Consider the following 22,500-nt stretch of genomic DNA (forward strand, 5'->3'; position numbering starts at 1 on the left):
AGTTTAAAAATAGAACAAGCACATTCTGAAATTGTACAAATCATAATGTTGTTTTTTTACACGTACATGTTGCGGTTAACAGTATTCAATCTTTATTTGTCGTTATTTATATTTTTTTAATAAATTATGTGGTAATGTTCATGAGTCCGTTCCGGTTCCGGTTCACCGTGCGTGACTGCTCGCTGACTGCTCGCTGTTTCGAAAAAGCTAAGTATCGTTCTATTTGTGTGCTTTTAAATTGTTCTGCAGCTTTCTTTATTACTTTCTCAACATATTTAGTAGTACTATTTAACTTGCAAATCACCCGATCTCTGCTAGCTGCTAAGCTAATGAAGCTAGCGCGGAGAAAGGCGTCGCCGGTCAGAAGGAGTCTACTACTGCACACCGTGACCAGGACTTCTCGAAAGACAGCAGGAACTTCACTCGGTGACAGAAAACACCGTGAGTATGGCTTCCTGCGCGTCTTGCACCTTACTCACGGAGAGGCTGGCTCTGCTAGAGGGCCGTGTCCGCCAGTTAGAGCAGAGTAATCTCGTAACTTTAGATGTTGCGGACACATCTGCTAGCGTTAGCTGTAGCGAGCTAACTAGCCCAGCCTGTAGTAGTCCTAAGCGGCCTACAAGCTACGGTGTACCGGTTGAGACGCATAATAGATTTAGCTCTTTAGCTAGTCCTACACCCCAGTCTACCGGGCACCACACCTTAGTCATAAGGGACTCCATCACCCGAAACATAAAGCTTAGCAAACCAGCCACAATTAAGTGCATCCCTGGGGCCCGAGCACCTGACATTGAGGCTAATCTTAGGGAGCTAACTCGCAACAGGCCTAGTAAACACGTACGACAGGCTAATCGCACCACTAGTTATGCGAATATAGTTGTACACGTTGGCTCCAATGACACTAGAATGAGACAGTCAGAGATTACAAAGAGAAACATAGCCAGGACTTGTGATCTCGCTAGAAAGATGTCCAGGCATCGAGTAATTGTCTCTGGCCCCCTGCCTGCGAGAGGCAATGATGAGAGATATAGCAGATTAGTCTCGCTTAACAAGTGGCTGGCTAGCTTCTGTACACAACAGGGACTAAAGTTTATTGATAATTGGCCCTCTTTCTGGGGCAAACCAGGCTTGCTGATGAGGGACGGCCTTCACCCTAATTAGGAAGGCGCCATCATCCTGTCTAAGAACATAGACTACTGTTTAAGTCACATTTGACTAACTACACTAGAGCAAGCCCGGTCACAGGCAATTACAGAGCCTGCTAGTCAGGGTGAGGAGTCAGTTAAGCTAGAACTAGCCAGCACCAGGCTGGATAATTCCTGTACGCATAGCAATTTTCTTAGAATAACACACAACTCACATAATGTGTTTTCTGTTGTGAATGTGTCCGGGGTAGATATGCATTCTACTGAGGTGGCAAATCATGATGCGTTCAGTCGATCGCAGCATCAAGCAAACAATCTGAAAATTCCCGTCGTATCAATTCCTAGATATTATTAATATTTCTACTACGGATAATTTAAACAAAAACTCGTCAAAACAGCCCAATACTTATAATATGGGCTTTTTAAACATAAGATCATTGTCTCCCAAAACGGTATTAGTTAATGAGGTCATTAGAGACAACAATCTTAACGTCATTGGTCTTAGCGAAACCTGGCTCAAACCAGACAAATTTTTTGCGCTAAATGAGGCATCTCCTCCTAACTATATGAATGCGCATATTGCCCGTACCCTTAAAAGGGGTGGGGGGGTCGCACTAATATACAATGAAAACTTTAACCTTACCCCTAACCTAAATAATAAATACAAATCGTTTGAGGTGCTTACTATGAGGTCTGTCACACCGCTGCCTCTCGATATGGCTGTTATCTACCGCCCCCCAGGGCCCTACTCGGACTTTATTAAGGAATTCTCAGAGTTCGTTGCTGATCTAGTGACGCACGCAGACAATATAATCATAATGGGGGACTTTAATATCCATATGAATACCCCATCGGACCCTCAGTGCGTGGCGCTCCAGACTATAATTGATAGCTGTGGTCTTACACAAATAATAAATGAACCTACGCATCGCAACGGCAATACGATAGATCTAGTGCTGGTCAGGGGTGTCACCACCTCCAAAGTTATGGTACTCCCGTATACTAAAGTAATGTCCGATCATTACCTTATAAAATTCGAAGTTCTGACTCATTGTCAACAAACTAATAATAATAATAACTGCTATAGCAGCCGCAACATTAATGCTGCCACAACGATGACTCTTGCTGACCTACTGCCTTCGGTAATGGCACCATTCCCAAATTATGTCGGCTCTATTGATAACCTCACTAACAACTTTGACAATGCCCTGCGCAAAACCATTGATAGTATAGCACCGCTAAAACAAAAAAGGGCCCCTAAAAGGCGCACCCCATGGTTTACAGAAGAAACCAGAGCTCATACATTATCATGTAGAAAGTTGGAACGCAAATGGCGCGCGACCAAGCTTGAGGTTTTCCATCAAGCATGGAGTGATAGTTTAATATCGTATAAACGCATGCTTACCTTAGCTAAAGCTAAATATTACTCAAATCTCATCCGCCTCAACAAAAACGACCCTAAATTTTTGTTTAGTACAGTAGCATCGCTAACCCAACAAGGGACTCCTCCCAATAGCTCCACCCACTCGGCAGATGACTTTATGAATTTATTTAATAAGAAAATTGAACTCATTAGAAAGGAGATTAAAGACAACGCATCCCAGCTACAACTGGGTTCTATGAACACAGATACAACTGTATCTACGAAGGATACTGCAATACAAAATAGTCTCTCTCTTTTTGATGAAATAACATTAGAGGAACTATTACAGCGTGTAAGTGGGATAAAACAAACAACATGTTTACTTGACCCACTTCCTGGGAAACTTATCAAGGAGCTTTTTGTATTATTAGGTCCATCAGTGCTAAATATTATAAACTTATCACTTTCCTCTGGCACTGTTCCCCTAGCATTCAAGAAAGCGGTTATTCATCCTCTGCTCAAAAGACCTAACCTTGATCCTGACCTCATGGTAAACTACCGACCGGTGTCCCACCTTCCCTTTATTTAGAAAATCCTCGAAAAAATTGTCGCACAGCAGCTAAATGAACACTTAGTGTCTAACAATCTCTGTGAACCTTTTCAATCCGGTTTCAGGGCAAATCACTCTACGGAGACAGCCCTCGCAAAAATGACTAATGATCTACTGCTAACGATGGATTCTGATGCGTCATCTATGTTGCTGCTTCTTGATCTTAGCGCTGCTTTCGATACCGTCGATCATAATATTTTATTAGAGCGTATCAAAACACGTATTGGTATGTCAGACTTAGCTTTGTCGTGGTTTAACTCTTATCTTACTGACAGGATGCAATGCGTCTCCCATAATAATGTGACCTCGGACTATGTTAAGGTAACGTGCGGAGTTCCTCAGGGTTCGGTTCTTGGCCCTGCACTCTTTAGTATGTACATGCTGCCGCTAGGCGACATCATACGCAAATACGGTGTTAGCTTTCATTGTTATGATGATGACACCCAACTCTACATTCCCCTAAAGCTGACCAACACGCCGGATTGTAGTCAGCTGGAGGCGTGTCTTAATGAAATTAAACAATGGATGTCCGCTAACTTCTTGCAACTCAACGCCAAGAAAACGGAAATGCTGATTATCGGTCCTGCTAAACACCGACATTTATTTAATAATACCACCTTAACATTTGACAACCAAACAATTACACAAGGCGAATCAGTAAAGAATCTGGGTATTATTTTCGACCCAACTCTCTCCTTTGAGTCACACATTAAGAGTGTTACTAAAACGGCCTTCTTTCATCTCCGTAATATCGCTAAAATTCGTTCCATTTTGTCCACTAGCGACGCTGAGATCATTATTCATGCGTTCTTTACGTCTCGTCTCGACTACTGTAACGTATTATTTTCGGGTCTCCCTATGTGTAGCATTAAAAGATTACAGTTGGTACAAAATGTGGCTGCTAGACTTTTGACAAGAACAAGAAAGTTTGATCATATTACGCCTATACTGGCTCACCTGCACTGGCTTCCTGTGCACTTAAGATGTGACTTTAAGGTTTTACTACTTACGTATAAAATACTACACGGTCTAGCTCTGTCCTATCTTGTCGATTGCATTGTACCATATGTCCCGGCAAGAAATTTGCGTTCAAAGAACTCCGGCTTATTAGTGATTCCCAGAGCCCAAAAAAAGTCTGCGGGCTATAGAGCGTTTTCTATTCGGGCTCCAGTACTATGGAATGCCCTCCCGGTAACAATTAGAGATGCTACCTCAGTAGAAGCATTTAAGTCCCATCTTAAAACTAATTTGTATACTCTAGCCTTTAAATAGCCCCCCTGTTAGACCAGTTGATCTGCCGTTTCTTTTCTTCTCTCCTCTGCTCCCCTTTTCCTTGAGGGGGGGGGCACAGGTCCGGTGGCCATGGATGAAGTGCTGGCTGTCCAGAGTCGGGACCCGGGGTGGACCGCTCGCCTGTGCATCGGCTGGGAACATCTCTGCGCTGCTGACCCGTCTCCGCTCGGGATGGTGTCCTGCTGGCCCCACTATGGACTGGACTCTTACTATTATGTTGGATCCACTATGGACTGGACTCTCACAATATTATGTCAGACCCACTCGACATCCATTGCTTTCGGTCTCCTCTAGAGGGGCGGGGGTTACCCACATATGCGGTCCTCTCCAAGGTTTCTCATAGTCATTCACATCGACGTCCCACTGGGGTGAGTTTTTCCTTGCCCTTATGTGGGCTTTGTACCGAGGATGTCGTTGTGGCTTGTGCAGCCCTTTGAGACACTTGTGATTTAGGGCTATATAAATAAAGATTGATTGATTGATTGATGAGTCAACTCATATGTGTTGATTTTCAATCTATCAAGATAAAAAAAATATATCAAAATCAAATTACAGGATGTTATTTATGTAGTTTGATCATTTTCCTCGACTGGTGCACTAACTTTTTTTTTTTTTTTTTTTTACATATGTAGCATCATCTGCAAAGATACAAAGAATTGCTATTGCGACATCTTGTGGACACATTTAGAACAGCTGTTTCTTTCATTCAAAAATTTCAGGTAAATTTTTATACTAAGCAAACTCATCCCGCGGGCTGGATAAAATCTGTTGGCGCGCCTGATCCGGCCCTTGGGCCGTACGTTTGACACCCCTGCCCTAAATATTAGGACTGAATAACAAGGACTGACTAAATATACAAACTAAGACTTAGACTTAGAGACCTAGACTTCTTTTTATTGTCATTCAAATTTGAACTTTACAGTACAGATAAGAAAGAAATTTTGTTGCACTAGCTCATTGTAGTGCAGGATAAAAGAGCAATAAGGTGCAGATATAAATAAATAGATTACTGTACAGATAAATATATTGCACTTTTGCATATGCATCCACGATTATGGCTGTATATTATATTGTCTTTATATTCCAGCGAGTTAATCTGTTTTGGAGGGGGAATTTAGGGGATTATTATGATGCGTTCAAGAGTGTTATAGCCTGAGGGAAGACGCGGTTACAGAACCTGGAGGTTCTGCTACGGAGGCTGCGGAACCTCTTTCTAGAGTCCAGCAGTGAAAACAGTCCTTGGTGGGGGGTGGGAGGAGTCTCTGCAGACTTTCTGAGCCCTGGTCAGGCAGCGGCTTTTTAAAAAGTAAATATTAAGGACTGAATAATATGACTGAATAAGGAGTGAATTTAGGACTGAATACTTAATAAGGACTGAATATCAAGGACTAAATAATATGACTGAAGAAGGACTTATTAAAAACTGACTGGTTATAAGGACTTAATTAGAGATTTTATCGGCCGATAAATGCGTTAAAATGTAATATCGGAAATTATCGGTATCGGTTTTTTATTATCGGTATCGTTTTTTGTGTGTGTTTTTTCTTAGTTTTTTTTTTTTAGTTTTTATTATTAAATGAACATAAAAAACTTGCAATTAGTGCACCAACCCAAAACCCCCCCTCACCCATTCACACAAAAGGGTTGTTTCTTTCTGTTATTAATATTCTGGTTCCTACATTGTATATCAATATATATCAATACAGTCTGCAAGGGATACAGTCCGTAAGCACACATGATTGTGCGTGCTGCTGGTCCACTAATAGTACTAACCTTTAACAGTAAATTTTACAAATTTTCATTAATTACTAGTTTCTAAGTAACTGTTTTGATATTGTTTTACTTTCTTTTTTATTCAAGAAAGTGTTTTTAATTTATCTTATTTTATTTTATTAATTTTTTAAAAAAGTACCTTATCTTCACCATACCTGGTTGTCCAAATTAGGCATAATAATGTGTTAATTCCACAACTGTATATATCGGTTGATATCGGTATCGGTAATTAAAGAGTTGGACAATATCGGAATATCGGATATCGGCAAAAAGCCATTATCGGACATCCCTAGACTTAATATAAGGTCTAATCGTTTAAATTAGTAATAATAAGGTCTGAGTGGACTTTCCCATGAGACAAACTTGAAGAAAAATCAGTAGCTTTCAAAATACGAATACAAATGGATGGAGTCGATATTGAAAGGGTAAAATAAACTAGATTTTTGGGAGTATTAATAGATGATAAAATTAACTGGAAATTATTTACATATTACATATTATTTATGTATGTAATATTTATTTGCTTACTATGGTATATTATTTATTTGTTCACTGTTCTGTTACAGAAAACAAGGAAATGGGATAAAATTGCTAGGGTATGAAAAGGGGTAGGATTTAATAAGCTCTGCTTCTTCCTACTCCTTTTCGGACATGCTGTAATGAAACAACTGGAATTGTGTGATGCATTACATTGTATCGTATGCATGTTCAAAATAAACTGAACATGTCCTTATAACTGACTGGTTATAAGGACTTAATACTAATGTTTTAATAAGGTCTAATAATTTAATAAGGACTGCAAGGACACTGAGTGGACTTTCCCATGAGACAAACTGGTAACAACAATCCGGAAGAAAAATCAGTAGCTTTCAAAATAAAGCCGACATCAGAAAACGTGCTTCAATTTTAGAGGATGTCAATCATCTGTTTGTGGAATGTGAGAGTGTACATGTGTTTTGGGAGGAGATCAGAGACAAGGGTGTGGAGATGTCCCCATTCACTATAGTAGGGATCAAGTTTGGTATTTTTTTATAAACGACTGTAACATAGAAATGTTTGTCAACATTATTATGGTGCAGGCAAAAAAATGTTCTACATAAATGTCGATTTATGAAAGTAAGGCTTACATTTTCTAATTGGCTTAACGGGTTACAATTATCAATCAAATCTTGGGAGAATGATTAAGAGTACAAAACCCCTTAAATTGATATCTTTGTTAAAAACATTTAAAGTGATTTATGTAGCCCTTTTTGTATTATTTTTATAAATGTATTTACATTTTTGTATTATTATGAATGAATTTATTTATTTATTTCGGCAGACAGACATATATAGCAACACGTCATCACTCTTTGTAGTTTGACAGACAAAAGGGATACGGGAAAAAAGCAACAATGTCCCGCTCCTAATTTACAATCAACTTATATGTTGGTTATATAGTCCAAGTTTCAACAGCAGATTTGATGGATGCATGACAAATTCAGAACAGGTATAACATATGATAATGGATGATAATGACAAGTTAGTATGCATACACCAATATGGATATAATAGCATTGAGTGACCATGAGATTAGCTCCATCTTGCCTGGGTATCTTTCGTATTCTAAAGCCTCGTCTGGTGTGTTATGTCCCTTATTCTACAGTGAGTTATTTTGCACCTGTGTCCCACACTTGAGATAGTCCAAACAACTAGTCATGTTTTTGATAGTTTCCCAATAACACATTTTTTACCGTTACCCCACGGGGTAATGGACTGTCTGACTGTGGCAGTCCGCTCCCTATATGATCAGTGTCAGAGCTTGGTCCGTATTGCCGGCAGTAAGTCGGACCCGTTTCTAGTGAAGGTTGGACTCCGCCAAGGCTGCCCTTTGTCACCGATTCTGTTCATAACTTTTATGGACAGAATTTCGAGGCGCAGTCAGGGCGTTGAGGGTATCTGCTTTGGTGGCTGCAGGATTAGGTCTCTGCTTTTTGCAGATCAATCAATCAATCAATCAATGTTTATTTACATAGCCCTAAATCACAAAAGTCTCAAAGGGCTGTACAAGCCACAACGACATCCTCGGTACAGAGCCCACATAAGGGACATCGATGTGAATGACTATGAGAAACCGCATATGTGGGTAACCCCCCCTCTCTAGGGGAGACTGAAAGCAATGGATGTCGAGTGACATAATATTGTGAAAGAACTTAGTGGATCTAACATAGTAGTGAGAGTCCAGTCCATAGTGGGGCCAGCAGGAGACCCCCAGGAGACCATCCCGAGCGGAGACGGGTCAGCAGCGCAGAGATGTCCCTGACCGATGCACATGCGAGCGGTCCACCCCGGGTCCCAACTCTGGACAGCCAGCACTTCATCCATGGCTTCATCTGGCCAGGATCTTCAGCTCTCACTGGATCGGTTCGCAGCCGAGTGTGAAGCGACTGGGGTGAGAATCAGCACCTCCAAGTCCGAGTCCATGGTTCTCGCCCGGAAAAGGGTGGAGTGCCATCTCCGGGTTGGGGAAGAGACCCTGCCCCAAGTGGAGGAGTTCAAGTACCTCGGAGTCTTGTTCACGAGTGAGGGAAGAGTGGATCGTGTGGTCGACAGACGGATCGGTGCGGCGTCTTCAATAATGCGGACGCTGTATCGATCCGTTGTGGTGAAGAAGGAGCTGAGCCGGAAGGCAAAGCTCTCAATTTACCGGTCGATCTACGTTCCCATCCTCACCTATGGTCATGAGCTTTGGGTTATGACCGAAAGGACAAGATCACGGGTACAAGCGGCTGAAATGAGTTTCCTCCGCCGGGTGGCGGGGCTCTCCCTTAGAGATAGGGTGAGAAGCTCTGTCATCCGGGGGGAGCTCAAAGTAAAGCCGCTGCTCCTCCACATGGAAAGGAGCCAGATGAGGTGGTTCGGGCATCTGGTCAGGATGCCACCCGAACGCTTCTCTCGAGAGGTGTTTTGGGCACGTCCGATCGGTAGGAAGATACGGGGAAGACCCAGGACACGTTGGGAAGACTATGTCTCCCGGCTGGCCTGGGAACGACTCGGGATCCCCCGGGAGGAGCTGGACCAAGTGGCTGGGGAGAGGGAAGTCTGGGCTTCCCTGCTTAGGCTGGGAAGCCCAGAATTCTTCCTTCCAAATGAAGGAAGAATTAATTCCCAAGAAAAACAGCACGGGGTCCATCGTCTAGCGGTGGTTTGGCTTCAAGCGGGAAGATGTCGAACAATTATGCGGCAAAAGCGTTGCTACAAAAAGTAGCACCACTGCTAATGTAGCATCATTTGAAAAGTCACCCGCTAAAGAATGAGGAGTGCTTGAAACTCTGCATGTCAACATCTCCGTTCGGTGCCACACCAACAAAATGCCGAAGCAACTATTTCCACATCAACGCCGTATGGAAAAAATAGTCACCAACAGAAGGAGATAATGTCCGCAGGAACCTACCACATAGCGAAGGACGTACACTATTTGATATGCAGCTCATTTTTATGTGACACTTATTGAAATATCTTGTGTGACATCATGCACAAAAGTGCACTTTATTTGTTTTAAACTATCGTAGTGGCGTTCTGTACAAAAAGTGCACTTTAATTTAGTGTTGTTTTGATATGTCATCTTAGTGACATCATGCACAAAAGTGCACTCATAGCTTGTTTTAAAATGTCTGACAATCTTGCACTTTCTTATTTGGAAATGACATGAATGTTTGTGCCACTGCTTAATAACTGTTTAATAAATACACTTAGTTGTGATTTCCCTCTCTGCATGAAAGTTTAAAATGAGCATATATTAATGCAGTATGAACAAGAATGTTTTAATGTAGACACATAGAATCATCATACTGCTGAGATTATATGCATCAAGTGTTCATTCAAGGCTAAGGCAAAATATGGAGATATATATCGTGCATCGCGACATGGCCTAAAAATATTGAGATATTAATAAAAGGCCATATCGCCCAGCCCTACCCTGAATTCATGTGGACCATCTCTGAGTGAAAACAGACTCTGTATATTTGCAGGTAGAGCCCTTTGTGAGGCCATAAACATAACTTGAAGGCTACTGTATTGGATTATATCATGTAGTTTAAGAAAATTACTCATTATGAACAGACCATTGGTATGAGCTCTATGTGGGGTATAATAATGTATTATTATTTATTCATATTAAATACACTCTGTATTTGCTTTTGTTTTCTTTCCTTGTTGTTGAAAGTGCCTTGACTGTTGAGTGAATTATAAATGTATGTTTGTTGTTCAATTAAAAATAATAATAATAATAATAATAAAAACATTTTTTTTGACCCGACTCACCGTCGCGCTGGTGATGTCACATGGCCCCAAATGCTCCTTAGCCGGTAGCACAGCGCCCCCGGTGGCCACTTTAATCACCGCAGCATTTCCAAGAAGGCGCCGGTTTACAGTGAAGGAGGGTGGCATGGTGTGGGTGAACTTCGGTATTTCTGGTGGGAGGAGGGAGGACACACACACATGCGTGGGTGTGCTCATCAAGACTTCCTTATTATAAATGCTGACTTTCAAGTAAACTTATTACAAATAAGTCACTTACAAATGAGCCCCATTCCCCCCCCCAATACCTCTTGTAAATACAAGAGCAATAAATACATGTTTACGTTCATAAAAAGCAAAATAGTAATACAAATAATAAATTTAAAAAAAAAGTCTTATTTTTTTGTTCCTTAACTTTTTCAAGAGATGTTTATAATATATATTTTTAAATGTGTACATGCACTACTGTCACGTGCACGTATCTTTCTAAATAATGTCGCATTTTAGTAATAATGTTCAACCATTTAACGCACATTAGTAGTTTTAATTTAGTGCACATGAGTACAAATGCCGGTTTTTTTTTCTGTCTTTTTTTAAGTCGTCCAAAGCAAAAGAGTAAAATATGTTTTCCTGCCAATACATATGTGGGCTCGTCGTAAACAAGGCGGCCAACTTCCGCGTCTCCCGAAACCACGTGATTTATCAGAAACAGCCAGAGCAGTCGGCTGCTGTGCGAGTCATTGCGCATGCGTACTGTAGGGGAATTTCCCTTTCGGCGTACGCTTATAAAAAGAACTGGGCTCGAAAAGACTCCACACTTGATGCTCGCTTTGCAAGAGAAGAAGAAGAAGACGTAGAAGAAGAAGAAGGCATAGGAGAAATATCACTGGGAATATATTTTCTTTTATTTTGAAAGGATCAGACACTTGTAAGTGGCCATTTTTACGTCTCCTAAAAATGTGATTTTTTCTTTAAAAAGTTTTTATTTATTTGAATGCTAAAAGGCGTTAATTAAATGCTGTTGCATGCTTACATTTTTTTTCACCCTAAATTATATATATTTTAAACATTTAACTTAAACATGCATGAGGGGGGTTGTTTTTATAATGAAAAATACAGTCCACAAAATTGTAAAATAATTAAATATATATTTTATATTAATTAACACATGCATTTATTCACTCCCAAGTTTAGTTCATTGATGACATATTTAAGTAATTATTTAAAAAATATTTTTTCATTCATCCTCCACGGTTAAATAGCCGCCATGACTCTTGTAATTACGCGCTACCTCCTCCGGGGGAGTATTTCCTGCACGCACGCGTGCATGCCGTGACCTCTTTGCGCCCTCCCGCGCCGACAAGTGTGGGCAATAAATCCACAAGCGTGGGCGGAGGGAACTCTTAACTTTTTTCACACACTTTTTTATCTGCTTGATGTTTCACTTCTCTGTATTTTTTTTATTTATTAAACTAGCGCCATGCCAGTCGACAGGATGAAGATGAGGCCGTGGTTAGAGATGGTGATCAACTCCAACAAAATCCCTGGTCTGACTTGGCTGGACAAGGTGAGAGACTGGAGGACGAGCCACCCGTGGACTCAGGGGGGGAGGAGTGGAGAGAAAGTAAACTAAACCCTAAACGGCCTTCTAGGAGAAGACCATGTTCTCCATCCCGTGGAAGCATGCGGCTCGACATGGATGGGATCTGGACAAGGACGCTTGTCTCTTCAAAGAGTGGGCCATTCACACAGGTAAGCTCTTGCGCACACACACACACACACACACACACACACACACACACACACACACACACACACACACACACACACACACACACACACACACACACACATTCTTGTATTTTCTACTTTCTTGAGACCTCCGAATAATGCCTACCTCTTTAGGACCACGCTTTCTAGATATATAAAGATTTGTATTTACAACATTAATAATATATACATACTATGCAAATATAAAAAACTTGTTGTGAAAAATGAGTTGGAATTTCACAAGAAAAACGTCACAATTTCACAAGAAAAACATAGAACTTTGGCAGTATTATAATAAAAGTCGTCATTTTAAAGTAAAAAGTTTACAAGAAAAACGGAACATTTGTGCAATATTGTGATAAAAGTTGAAATTTTACTCAGTAACAGTCGCAATTTTACAAGAAAAGCTTAAAATGTTGGCAATTTTATGAAAAGTGTCGTAATTTCACTCGACAAAAGTCACAATTTTATAAGAAAACGTTAACATTTTGGCAATATTATAACAATAATCTGAATTTTGCTCGGCAAAATTATGACAAAAGTCGTAATTTTACTCAAAAAAATTTCACTATTTTACAAGAACAAAAAAAAAAGGCAATTCTGTGATAAAAGTCAGGATTTTATATGACAAATGTCACCATTTTGCATTAAAAAGTAATACTTTTACATAAAAAAGTAATAATTTACGAGAAAATATTGCAATATTACAGAAACAGCAAGAATATGAGAAAGTGTTCCCAATTTTATAAGAAAAAAGTCGACACATTGTGAGAAAATTTTGAATTTTTTGTTTGTAATAGATTTTTAGTCTTCATTATTTACTTCGTTATTACAGTATGTCTCTAAATACATATTTATTTATTAAAAAAACAAACATTTTGGCCAAAGGGGGCGCATTTAAATTTCTTATCCACACACTTGTTATTTCATATGTTAACCAGAGGGGGAGCACTTCAAATTTTTACACACACTTGTTATTTCATATGTTGACCAGAGGGGGAACACTTTTAAAACCGACACACAGTCAATTTGAAAAATCTCTCCTTTTTGGGACCACCCTAATTGTGATAGATTTCACCACCAGGGGTGCAAATGAGATCTCTATTTTTTTGTTTTTTGTAATGGGCTTAAGGCCGATGACAAAGGAGTCACGGACCACAGATGGCCCCTGTGCCGCAATTTGGGCAACCCAGCTGTAGAAGCTAACGGTTAATGGCCACTATAGTCTTAGTACCGTAGAGTATTTGTTCATCCTATGGTCACATATGGGACGCGGGTTGTCTTACGTCAGCACCGGAAGTCGTACAATCAGCTGTTCACCTGGCGGGTTTTTCCGGGTATGAATAGGGAAGTCCTTCTTTAGCTGCAGTCTTGTTTTATCATATATTGCTGCCTTTGCACCTGTCAATGTTTACTTTTGTATGCACATTAAATCAAGAAAAAAAAAATCCTGATTTTGGAGCAATGTTCACGGATTCTAGTAATTGGCTCTCTATTAGATGCAATGGTTTTCTGTATTGGGACCATGATTTCGGTCCTAACTTCTTCATATGGAAGGTACTTTTCCTTGTTGATGTCTCAAGAAGGGTGCAAATACAAGAACACACACACACACACACACACACACACACACACACACACACACACACACACACACACACGCACACACAGTAAAAGCTGACCCAAGCAAATTTGCGCAGGGAAATACAAAGAGGACGGCTCCCGCGACGCCAAAACGTGGAAGGCCAACTTTCGCTGTGCCATGAACTCGCTGCTGGACATCCAGGAGGTGAAGGACAGGAGCATCCACAAGGGACAGTCGGCCACGCGCGTCTTCCGCATGCTGCCTGTGGCTAAGAAGCAGAGAGGTGAGTGATTGACAGCTTTTTGGTCTTGATTGTCTCCAGCACACCTTTGACATGTTTGACTTTTCCTTCGGCAGAGAAGCGGAGCAGAGTGAAGTCCAGGAAGCAGGTGAACATTCTTGTTGTTTTACGACTCAAAAGATTACAGTCGAGATAATGTCGACGCAGACACATGTTTCCTTATCAACAGTAGCTCCTTTTTTTTTTGCTTCTGGAAAAAATATGCACAATTGTTAAGCTAAGCTAACTTGGGGCCCTAAGCACAGTTGTATTGTGAGGCCCCCCCTCAACATGAATATTGTTCATACTCGAATTATGTGAAGTAGGGAAGGGATTCATAGGAGGTTGGGGTAATCATTTTGCAATGCAGTCTACTAAAAATGATGGAAAGTGGCACTCTACATGGCAACTAACGCTGTGGTCAAAAGTTGGAACTGTCACAAAACGCATTTTATGATATTTCTACTGCCATCTGGCGGCGAAAGTGGATAATGTACTCCCCCAACTTGTCACGTTTCACGTGTCAGGTTAACCTCGACGAATAGGGCCATATACATCCCCCTCCTAATGTAAAACATTTTTTATACTTTTCGACTCAAACTTGAACCAATTTAGTTTTTTTTTAAAATTTATATATATATATATATATATATATATATATATATATATATATGTATATATATTTTTTATATTTCTATATATTTGCACATTGTTTTTCTAGCATGCACACATCGCACTGTATGGAATGGCCTCAATCTCGTTACCTTGCGTAGTGACAATAAAGCTGATTCTGATTCTGATTCTGATGTATGTAAAAAATACATATAAAAAAAAATTGAACCAAATTAGTTATATATATATATATATATATATATATATATATATATATATATATATATATATATATACATATACTGTATATATATATATATATTAAAAAACAATAAAAAAAATAAAAAAATTGAACCAAATGAGTTTTTTTAAATGTATTTATATATATATATATATATATATATATATATATATATATATATAAATGAAATACATTTAAAAAAATTTTTTTAACCAAATTAGTTTTTAATTTTTTTTTATTTATATATATATATATATATATATATATATATATATATATATAGTATAGTACAGGCCAAAATTTTTGGACGCACCTTCTCATTCAATATGTTTTCTTTATTTTCATGACTATTTACATTGTAGATTGTCAGTGTAGGCATCAAAACTATGAATGAACACATGTGGAGTTATGTACTTAACAAAAAAAGGGTAATTAACTGAAAACATGTTTTAGTTTCATCAAAATAGCCACCCTTTGCTCTCTCAATTGCTCTGTTTATTGCTATTCTGAATGTTGCTCGGGTTTGGTTTTGGAATTGGATTGCATTATTATGGTATTGCTGTGTATTGTTTTGTTGGATTGATTAATAAAAAAATAAATAAGATAAAAATAAAAAAAAAAGCAGCAAAAAAATAAAAAAATAGCTCCCCTTTGCTCTGATTACTGCTTTTGCACACTCTTGGCATTCTCTAGATGAGCAAAGGTGTGTCCAAACTTTTGGCCTGTACACACACACACACACACACACACATTATATATATATATATATGATTATATTATATATTTCATAGAATACATTTTTAAAATGACGTTTTTAGGCCATCTTCATGCAACCAGAAGGAGTTTTTCTAACCTATAACCTCTTTTGATAATTACTACACTAAATAATACATTGCGAGAGTCGGTGTGAATCGAGAATCAATTCTGAATCTAATTGCACCCCAGGATTCGGACCAAATCGAATCGATTCACAGCCCTAATTACCCGTCATATTCATTGCACTCGTTGACTTTTACACAGGCGGACATTTCGTTCGCTCGTTCGTCCCGACCGCTTGCGATGAGTCCATTTGTGTCGCGTAACACTGGACGGTCCAAACCTAACCACCTGTGGCATCCCTCAGGTCCAGATGGCGCAGGAGGAGACGGACAGCAGCGATACGCAGTCGCCGCCCGAGTCGTCGCAGCCGTGGGACATCCCACTGGCCCAGGAGAACGTGGTGGACAGCACGATGGACGTGGGGATTCAAGGTGAGGCAGGACCAGAACGGAAAAACAAACGCGTCCCTCCGGGTTTCTAACTCTCCGCCGATCCCCTCAGACACGAACGTGCCGTACTTGCCGTTTGCTGGCGAGATGGCGGAGGACCGACTGGGGAACAATTTCATCCAACAGTTCCAGATTTCACCAGAACACAGCCCCGGTGAGGAGACCATGCCAGCACTCTAGCGTGACGCCAAACGGCGAGGAGAACACAAATACTCACCATGTCTTCTTTCTCTCTCCTCCGCCTCCGCAACCTTCCACGGATATCCAGAGTACGTCACAGAGGTGAGCATGGCCGTCTCATTGTTGCTCCAAATAAGGGGTGTCCAAACTTTTTCCACTGAGGGCCGCACACTGAGAAAGAAAAAGAAAAAGAAAAAAAAAAAAAAAAAAGCTGTTTTGATATTTTCAAAAGCAATACATTATATAGATTTTCATTTTACCTGCAGGGCTCCCTTCAAATTTGGTTTGGGCACCAAGAAGTGTCTCAGTTATAAAAATGGGAAAAAAATGTAAATTTGTTTTTAATTCAACACTACAGTGAATTTCTTTCTTTTTTTTTTTTTTTTTTTTTCATTTAATTACATTTTTATTTATTTATTTTTACAGTGAATTTCTAAATCAACTTCAGATTTATAGTACCTGTAGATATAAAGTTAAAAGTAAAAAAAAAAAAATTGTTTTATGAATTTTTTGTCAAAGACAACCCTGTTTTTTTATGGAAAAAACACAAAATATTTTTTTTAGCAGTGACAGTTTGAAAGAAAAATCCCACTAAAGTAAAATTGAATATAAGTCATACGTTATTCTTTTTCCACTTTCAAACCTTGAGTCTCTAGAATCAAAAAATATTCCAAAAAATGTAAACTAGATCAGAAGTGTATCTAGAGTCTAGATACACTTCTGTAGTTTAAATTTTTTTGAATATTTTTTGTGTGTGTTAGTTTCATGACCTTTTTGTCAAATAATATTTAGTTTGTGTATGGTAAACACACAAAATATGCAATATTTCCCCCCCAAAATATTTCAAAATGGAATATTGGATGTGAAGTAATCGGAGCCTTGAATAGGTCAATATTTTGATTTTGATTCATTATTATTATTTTTTTAACAATGACAGCTTCAAGACAAAAATCCAAAAGGGTCCCACTTATAAAAGTGTAGCATTTAAGTCATACTTTTTTTTTTTAATAAACTATCAACACTTAAGTCTTTAGATCAATTTCAGATCTATACGTCGATTTTATATATATATGTGTATATATATATGTGTATATATATATATATATATATATATATATATATATGTATATCTTTTTTTAATGTTTTTTTTGGTTGTTTGTTTTATGCCCTTTATGGCAAACACACATCATATGCAATATTTCCCCAAAATAATATTTAAAAGTGGAATTTTTAATGTGAAGTAATTGGAGCCTTAAACAGGTCAAATAATTCATAACAACATTGATTTTGATCCTTTATTTTTTTTGAGTAATGACAATTTTAAAGGTATATCACCTGTTTGCTCTTTTAATCCACTTTTTTTGTGTTTTATTTTTAATAGTATTTTTAAAGTGTTAAAAAATTAGCTGCAGACCGCAAACGGCCCCCCGGGCTGCAGTTTGGACACCCCTGGTCTAAACCATCAGTTTGATTGACAAAAGACAAAACTAAACTGCCGTGTCACTCCTTCAGATTTACCAACAACTGGAGAGAGACGTGCAAAACTGCGCCGCCATGAACAGTTTAGACTTTTGGGGCTTCCTGAGCAATGAGGCGAGGACCAGCCCGGGGAGCCAGGGGAGTGACGCTTACTCAGGTAAGCAGAGTGGCCCCCAGGTCTACAGCTATTTTACTAAAGTCATTTACAAAAGGGAAACACCTTAGGCTACTAGCAGCTACACAACAGCTCAGCACACAACAGCACACAAGCTAGAGTGTACTTCATTCAAACTGTAGTAGTTTATTCCAGACATGTCAAAAACCGAAGAAATAACAATAATAGTGACAAACTGATGTAGAAACAAATACTTCAGAATGAAAACAATACATAATTATGAGGTTTTTCATATACAAAAAGGGGTGGGAAGAGGAGAAACTTAATTACTCTCACTTCGTATACATAAAGGAACAACCTAGCCTTTTGTCATTACACTGATTAATGTACTGGTCTAAATGTAATATATTTTCATTTATTTATATCTCACATTTTTTTGTGAAGTGAATTAGTGAAGTGAATTATATTTATATAGCGCTTTTCTCTAGTGACTCAAAGCACTTTTACATAGTGAAACCCAATATCTAAGTTACATTTAAACCAGTGTGGGTGGCACTGGGAGCAGGTGGGTAAAGTGTCTTGCCCAAGGACACAACGGCAGTGACTAGGATGGAACCTGGAACCCTCGAGTTGCTGGCACGGCCACTCTACCAACCGAACTATACCGCCCCTTGTCATATGTATAAACATATATAGGCAGATACAGTACATATACAAGTATCAGTGACTAAGTAACATAAACAAATAAGTAAATAAATACCCACATGATGACAAGAATAACTAGTAAATTCCCGCGAAAATTTTGATTGGCCTGCTATCTGTGCCCTGGACCTATGGCCAGGGCACAGCCGCCATACTTTGAAGATGGTGCCGAGTGTCCGAATCCGTCAGTTTTAAGTGTAAACTGTACACAATGAGCAACAGAGCTAGCCTTCCTTCCGATGGCCATCCAGCCAAAACCGAAAATAGGACGTAAACATTTTTTTAGCCAGGGTTAAAGTAGACAAAATGAGATGTTAAGCACCGAGCTACGTGAAAGTAGGGCTGAGCTACAAGAGGAGGTAATCTTGTCTTTTTGCCGTCCATTAAAAGGGTATGTACACATTAAATTGGACCATTTAAAAAAATGTGTTAATAGCGTTGTAACACGAACTTTTTTGGCAAATATATCGGTAAATTCTGTAAATTTCAATATATGTATTATTTATTTATATCTGCACCTTATTGATTTTTTATCCTGCACTACCATGAGCTAATGCAACAAAATTTCGTTCTTATCTGTACTGTAAAGTTCAAATTGGAATGACAATAAAAAGGAAGTATAAGTAAGTCTAAGTCTAAGAAATAAAGTACCGCTGTCGGCGCAAGCGAGACCTTTCCGACGGCGTAACATATGTGGGGGTTCGTTGGCCGGTTCGCCTCGTATTAATCGTAAGAGAAACGTGCGGACCTATAATAATAAAAGTTGAAGTATGAGCAATAATAATATCGTCTGCTTGCATTGCAGCAGGCCCATAATTACATAAAACACTTAGTGATTGTTAGAAATTGTTGTGTTTATTAAAAATCTATCGCTTTTTATTGAACAATATTGCAGTCTAAAACAACGTATTTGTCAAAATAACCAAGTATCAATTGTAGTTGCATCTTACGCAGTCATTCGCAGCAGCTACACAACAGCTAAGCGCAAAATAGCACACGAGCTAGACATACGTAATCATCGTTGAACAATAAAACAGCACATTTGTCAATATAAACAAGTGTCAAATAATTACTGTTGCATATTACCGACACAATAGAAAGTATCCAGTAACAAACGTGTCCGCATCATTCCACTTACAGCGTCGGGAGTTAACGAAATGAATTATTGTGTCCCCCCAAAAAACAACGAGCTAACGTCGGCATGCCAAATTCATTTAATTGCTTAGATTTTCCGACACGAGTGGAATTTTAATAGTTTTCTGTGGTTTTTTTTTTTGCTCCTTCAGACAGTGCCCAGTCCGTGCGAACAGTTGACGAAGGAGACGACTTGCGATACACTACGCTGAACTCGGAATACGTGCCCATGGATGACGCATTTGGCTCGATCCAGGGCTACCAGTTGTACGATACGAGCTTCGACGTACTGATTTCCTGAGACCGCGTTGAAGATTGCTGAGTCAGCAAGATTTTTTTGTGCGTCACTCTCAGGAAAACAAAGCAGTGTCATCGCTGGAACATGTGAATTTTTGTAATATTACTGAATGTATCTGTACATAGTTGTCTTATACATGTGTGTATTTTTTTAAATAAAAACAAAACAAATACATGTGAAGGAGTACGGTTTTATTATTATACAGCATGAAACAATGTCATCTAACCAGTAAATATGATGTAACACAATTTAAACTAACCTGTAAACATGATGTAACACAATTTAAACTAACATGTAAACATGATGTAACACAATTTAAACTAACCAGTAAATATGATGTAACACAATTTAAACTAACCTGTAAACATGATGTAACACAATTTAAACTAACCTGTAAACATGATGTAACACAATTTAAACTAACCAGTAAATATGATGTAACACAATTTAAACTAACCGGTAAATATGATGTAAGACAATTTAACCTGTATATATGATGTAACACAATTTAAACTAACCTGTAAACATGATGTAACACAATTTAAATTAACCTGTAAATATGATGTAACACAATTTAAATTAACCAGTAAATATGATGTAATACAATTTAAACTAACCTGTATATATGACGTAACACAATTTAAACTAACCTGTATATATGATGTAACACAATTTAAACTAACCTGTAAGTATGATGTAACACAATTTAAACTAACCTCTAAATATTATGTAACACAATTTAAACTAACAAGTAAATATGATGTAACACAATTTAAACTAACCTGTAAATATGATGTAAGACAATTTAAACTAACCTGTAAATATGATGTAACACAATTTAAACTAACCTGTAAATATGATGTAACATAATTTAAACTAACCTGTAAATATGATGTAACACAATTTAAACTAACAAGTAAATATGATGTAACACAATTTAAACTAACCTGTAAATATGATGTAACACAATTTAAACTAACCTGTAAATATGATGTAACACAATTTAAACTAACCAGTAAATATGATGTAACACAATTTAAACTAACCTGTAAATATGATGCAATACAATTTAAACTAATCTGTATATATGATGTAACACAATTTAAACTAACCTGTAAGTATGATGTAACACAATTTAAACTAACCTGTATATATGATGTAACACAATTTAAACTAACCTGTAAATATGATGTAACACAATTTAAACTAACCGGTAATTATGATGTAACACAATTTAAACTAACCAGTAAATATGATGTAACACAATTTAAACTAACCTGTAAATATGATGTAACACAATTTAAACTAACCTGTAAATATTATGTAACATAATTTAAACTATCCCATAAATATGATGTTACACAATTTAAACTAACCTGTAAATACGATGTAATACAAAGAAAACTGAACTGTAATTATGATGTAACACAAAGTAAACTAAACTGTAAATATGATGTAACACAAAGTAACCTAACATTTAAAAGATTATGTAACACAATGTAACCTAACATGTAAAGATGATGTAACACAATATAACATTTTTTTTAAATAAAAACAAAACAAATACATGTGAAGGAGTACAGCTTTATTATTATATAGCGTGAGACAATGTAATCTAACAAGTAAATATGATGTAACACAATTTAAACTAACCTGTAAATACGATGTAACACAAAGTAAACTAAACCGTAAATACGATGTAACACAATTTAAACTAACTGGTAAATATGATGTAACACTATTTAAACTAACCAGTAAATATGATGTAACACAATATAAACTATCCCGTAAATATGATGTGACACAATTTAAACTAACCTATAAATACGATGTAACACAAAGTAAACTAAACTGTAAATATGATGTAACACAAAATAAACTAAACTGTAATTATGATGTAACACAAAGTAAACTAAACTAAACTGTAATTATGATGTAACACAAAGTAAACTAAACTGTTATTATGATGTAACACAAAATAAACTAAACTGTAATTATGATGTAACACAAAGTAAACTAAACTAAACTGTAATTATGATGTAACACAAAATAAACTAAACTGTAATTATGATGTAACACAAAGTAAACTAAACTGTAAATATGATGTAACACAAAATCAAATAAACTGTAATTATGATGTAACACAAAGTAAACTAAACTGTAATTATGATGTAACACAAAATAAACTAAACTGTAATTATGATGTAACACAAAGTAAACTAAACTAAACTGTAATTATGATGTAACACAAAATAAACTAAACTGTAATTATGATGTAACACAAAGTAAACTAAACTGTAAATATGATGTAACACAAAGTAAACTAAACTGTAATTATGATGTAACACAAAGTAAACTAAACTGTAAATATGAT

General features: G+C 37.6%; 1 protein-coding gene across 1 annotated transcript; it reads left to right on the forward strand.

Annotated features, from left to right (window-relative positions):
• Positions 1–11,264: 11,264 nt before the first annotated feature.
• On the forward strand, positions 11,265–20,300 carry irf1b (interferon regulatory factor 1b). Its single transcript, XM_061934257.1, has 10 exons — positions 11,265–11,390; positions 11,939–12,029; positions 12,115–12,214; positions 13,933–14,100; positions 14,175–14,206; positions 16,074–16,200; positions 16,271–16,372; positions 16,487–16,500; positions 17,911–18,034; positions 19,981–20,300. The coding sequence occupies exons 2-10, from the start codon at positions 11,943–11,945 to the stop codon at positions 20,127–20,129; spliced, it is 903 nt and encodes a 300-aa protein (XP_061790241.1). The 5' UTR covers positions 11,265–11,390; positions 11,939–11,942; the 3' UTR covers positions 20,130–20,300.
• The last annotated feature ends 2,200 nt before the right edge of the window (positions 20,301–22,500 follow it).

Source organism: Nerophis lumbriciformis, linkage group LG03 (assembly GCF_033978685.3).
Source record: "Nerophis lumbriciformis linkage group LG03, RoL_Nlum_v2.1, whole genome shotgun sequence".
NCBI lineage: Eukaryota > Metazoa > Chordata > Actinopteri > Syngnathiformes > Syngnathidae > Nerophis > Nerophis lumbriciformis.

Excerpts from the sequence above, each read along its gene's own strand:
- irf1b (XM_061934257.1), top strand. The coding sequence starts at position 11,943 with ATGCCAGTCGACAGGATGAAGATGAGGCCGTGGTTAGAGATGGTGATC. Across the intron at positions 12,215-13,932 it reads AGAGTGGGCCATTCACACAG|GGAAATACAAAGAGGACGGC; the intron begins GTAAGCTCTTGC and ends AAATTTGCGCAG. Across the intron at positions 18,035-19,980 it reads GGGGAGTGACGCTTACTCAG|ACAGTGCCCAGTCCGTGCGA; the intron begins GTAAGCAGAGTG and ends TTGCTCCTTCAG.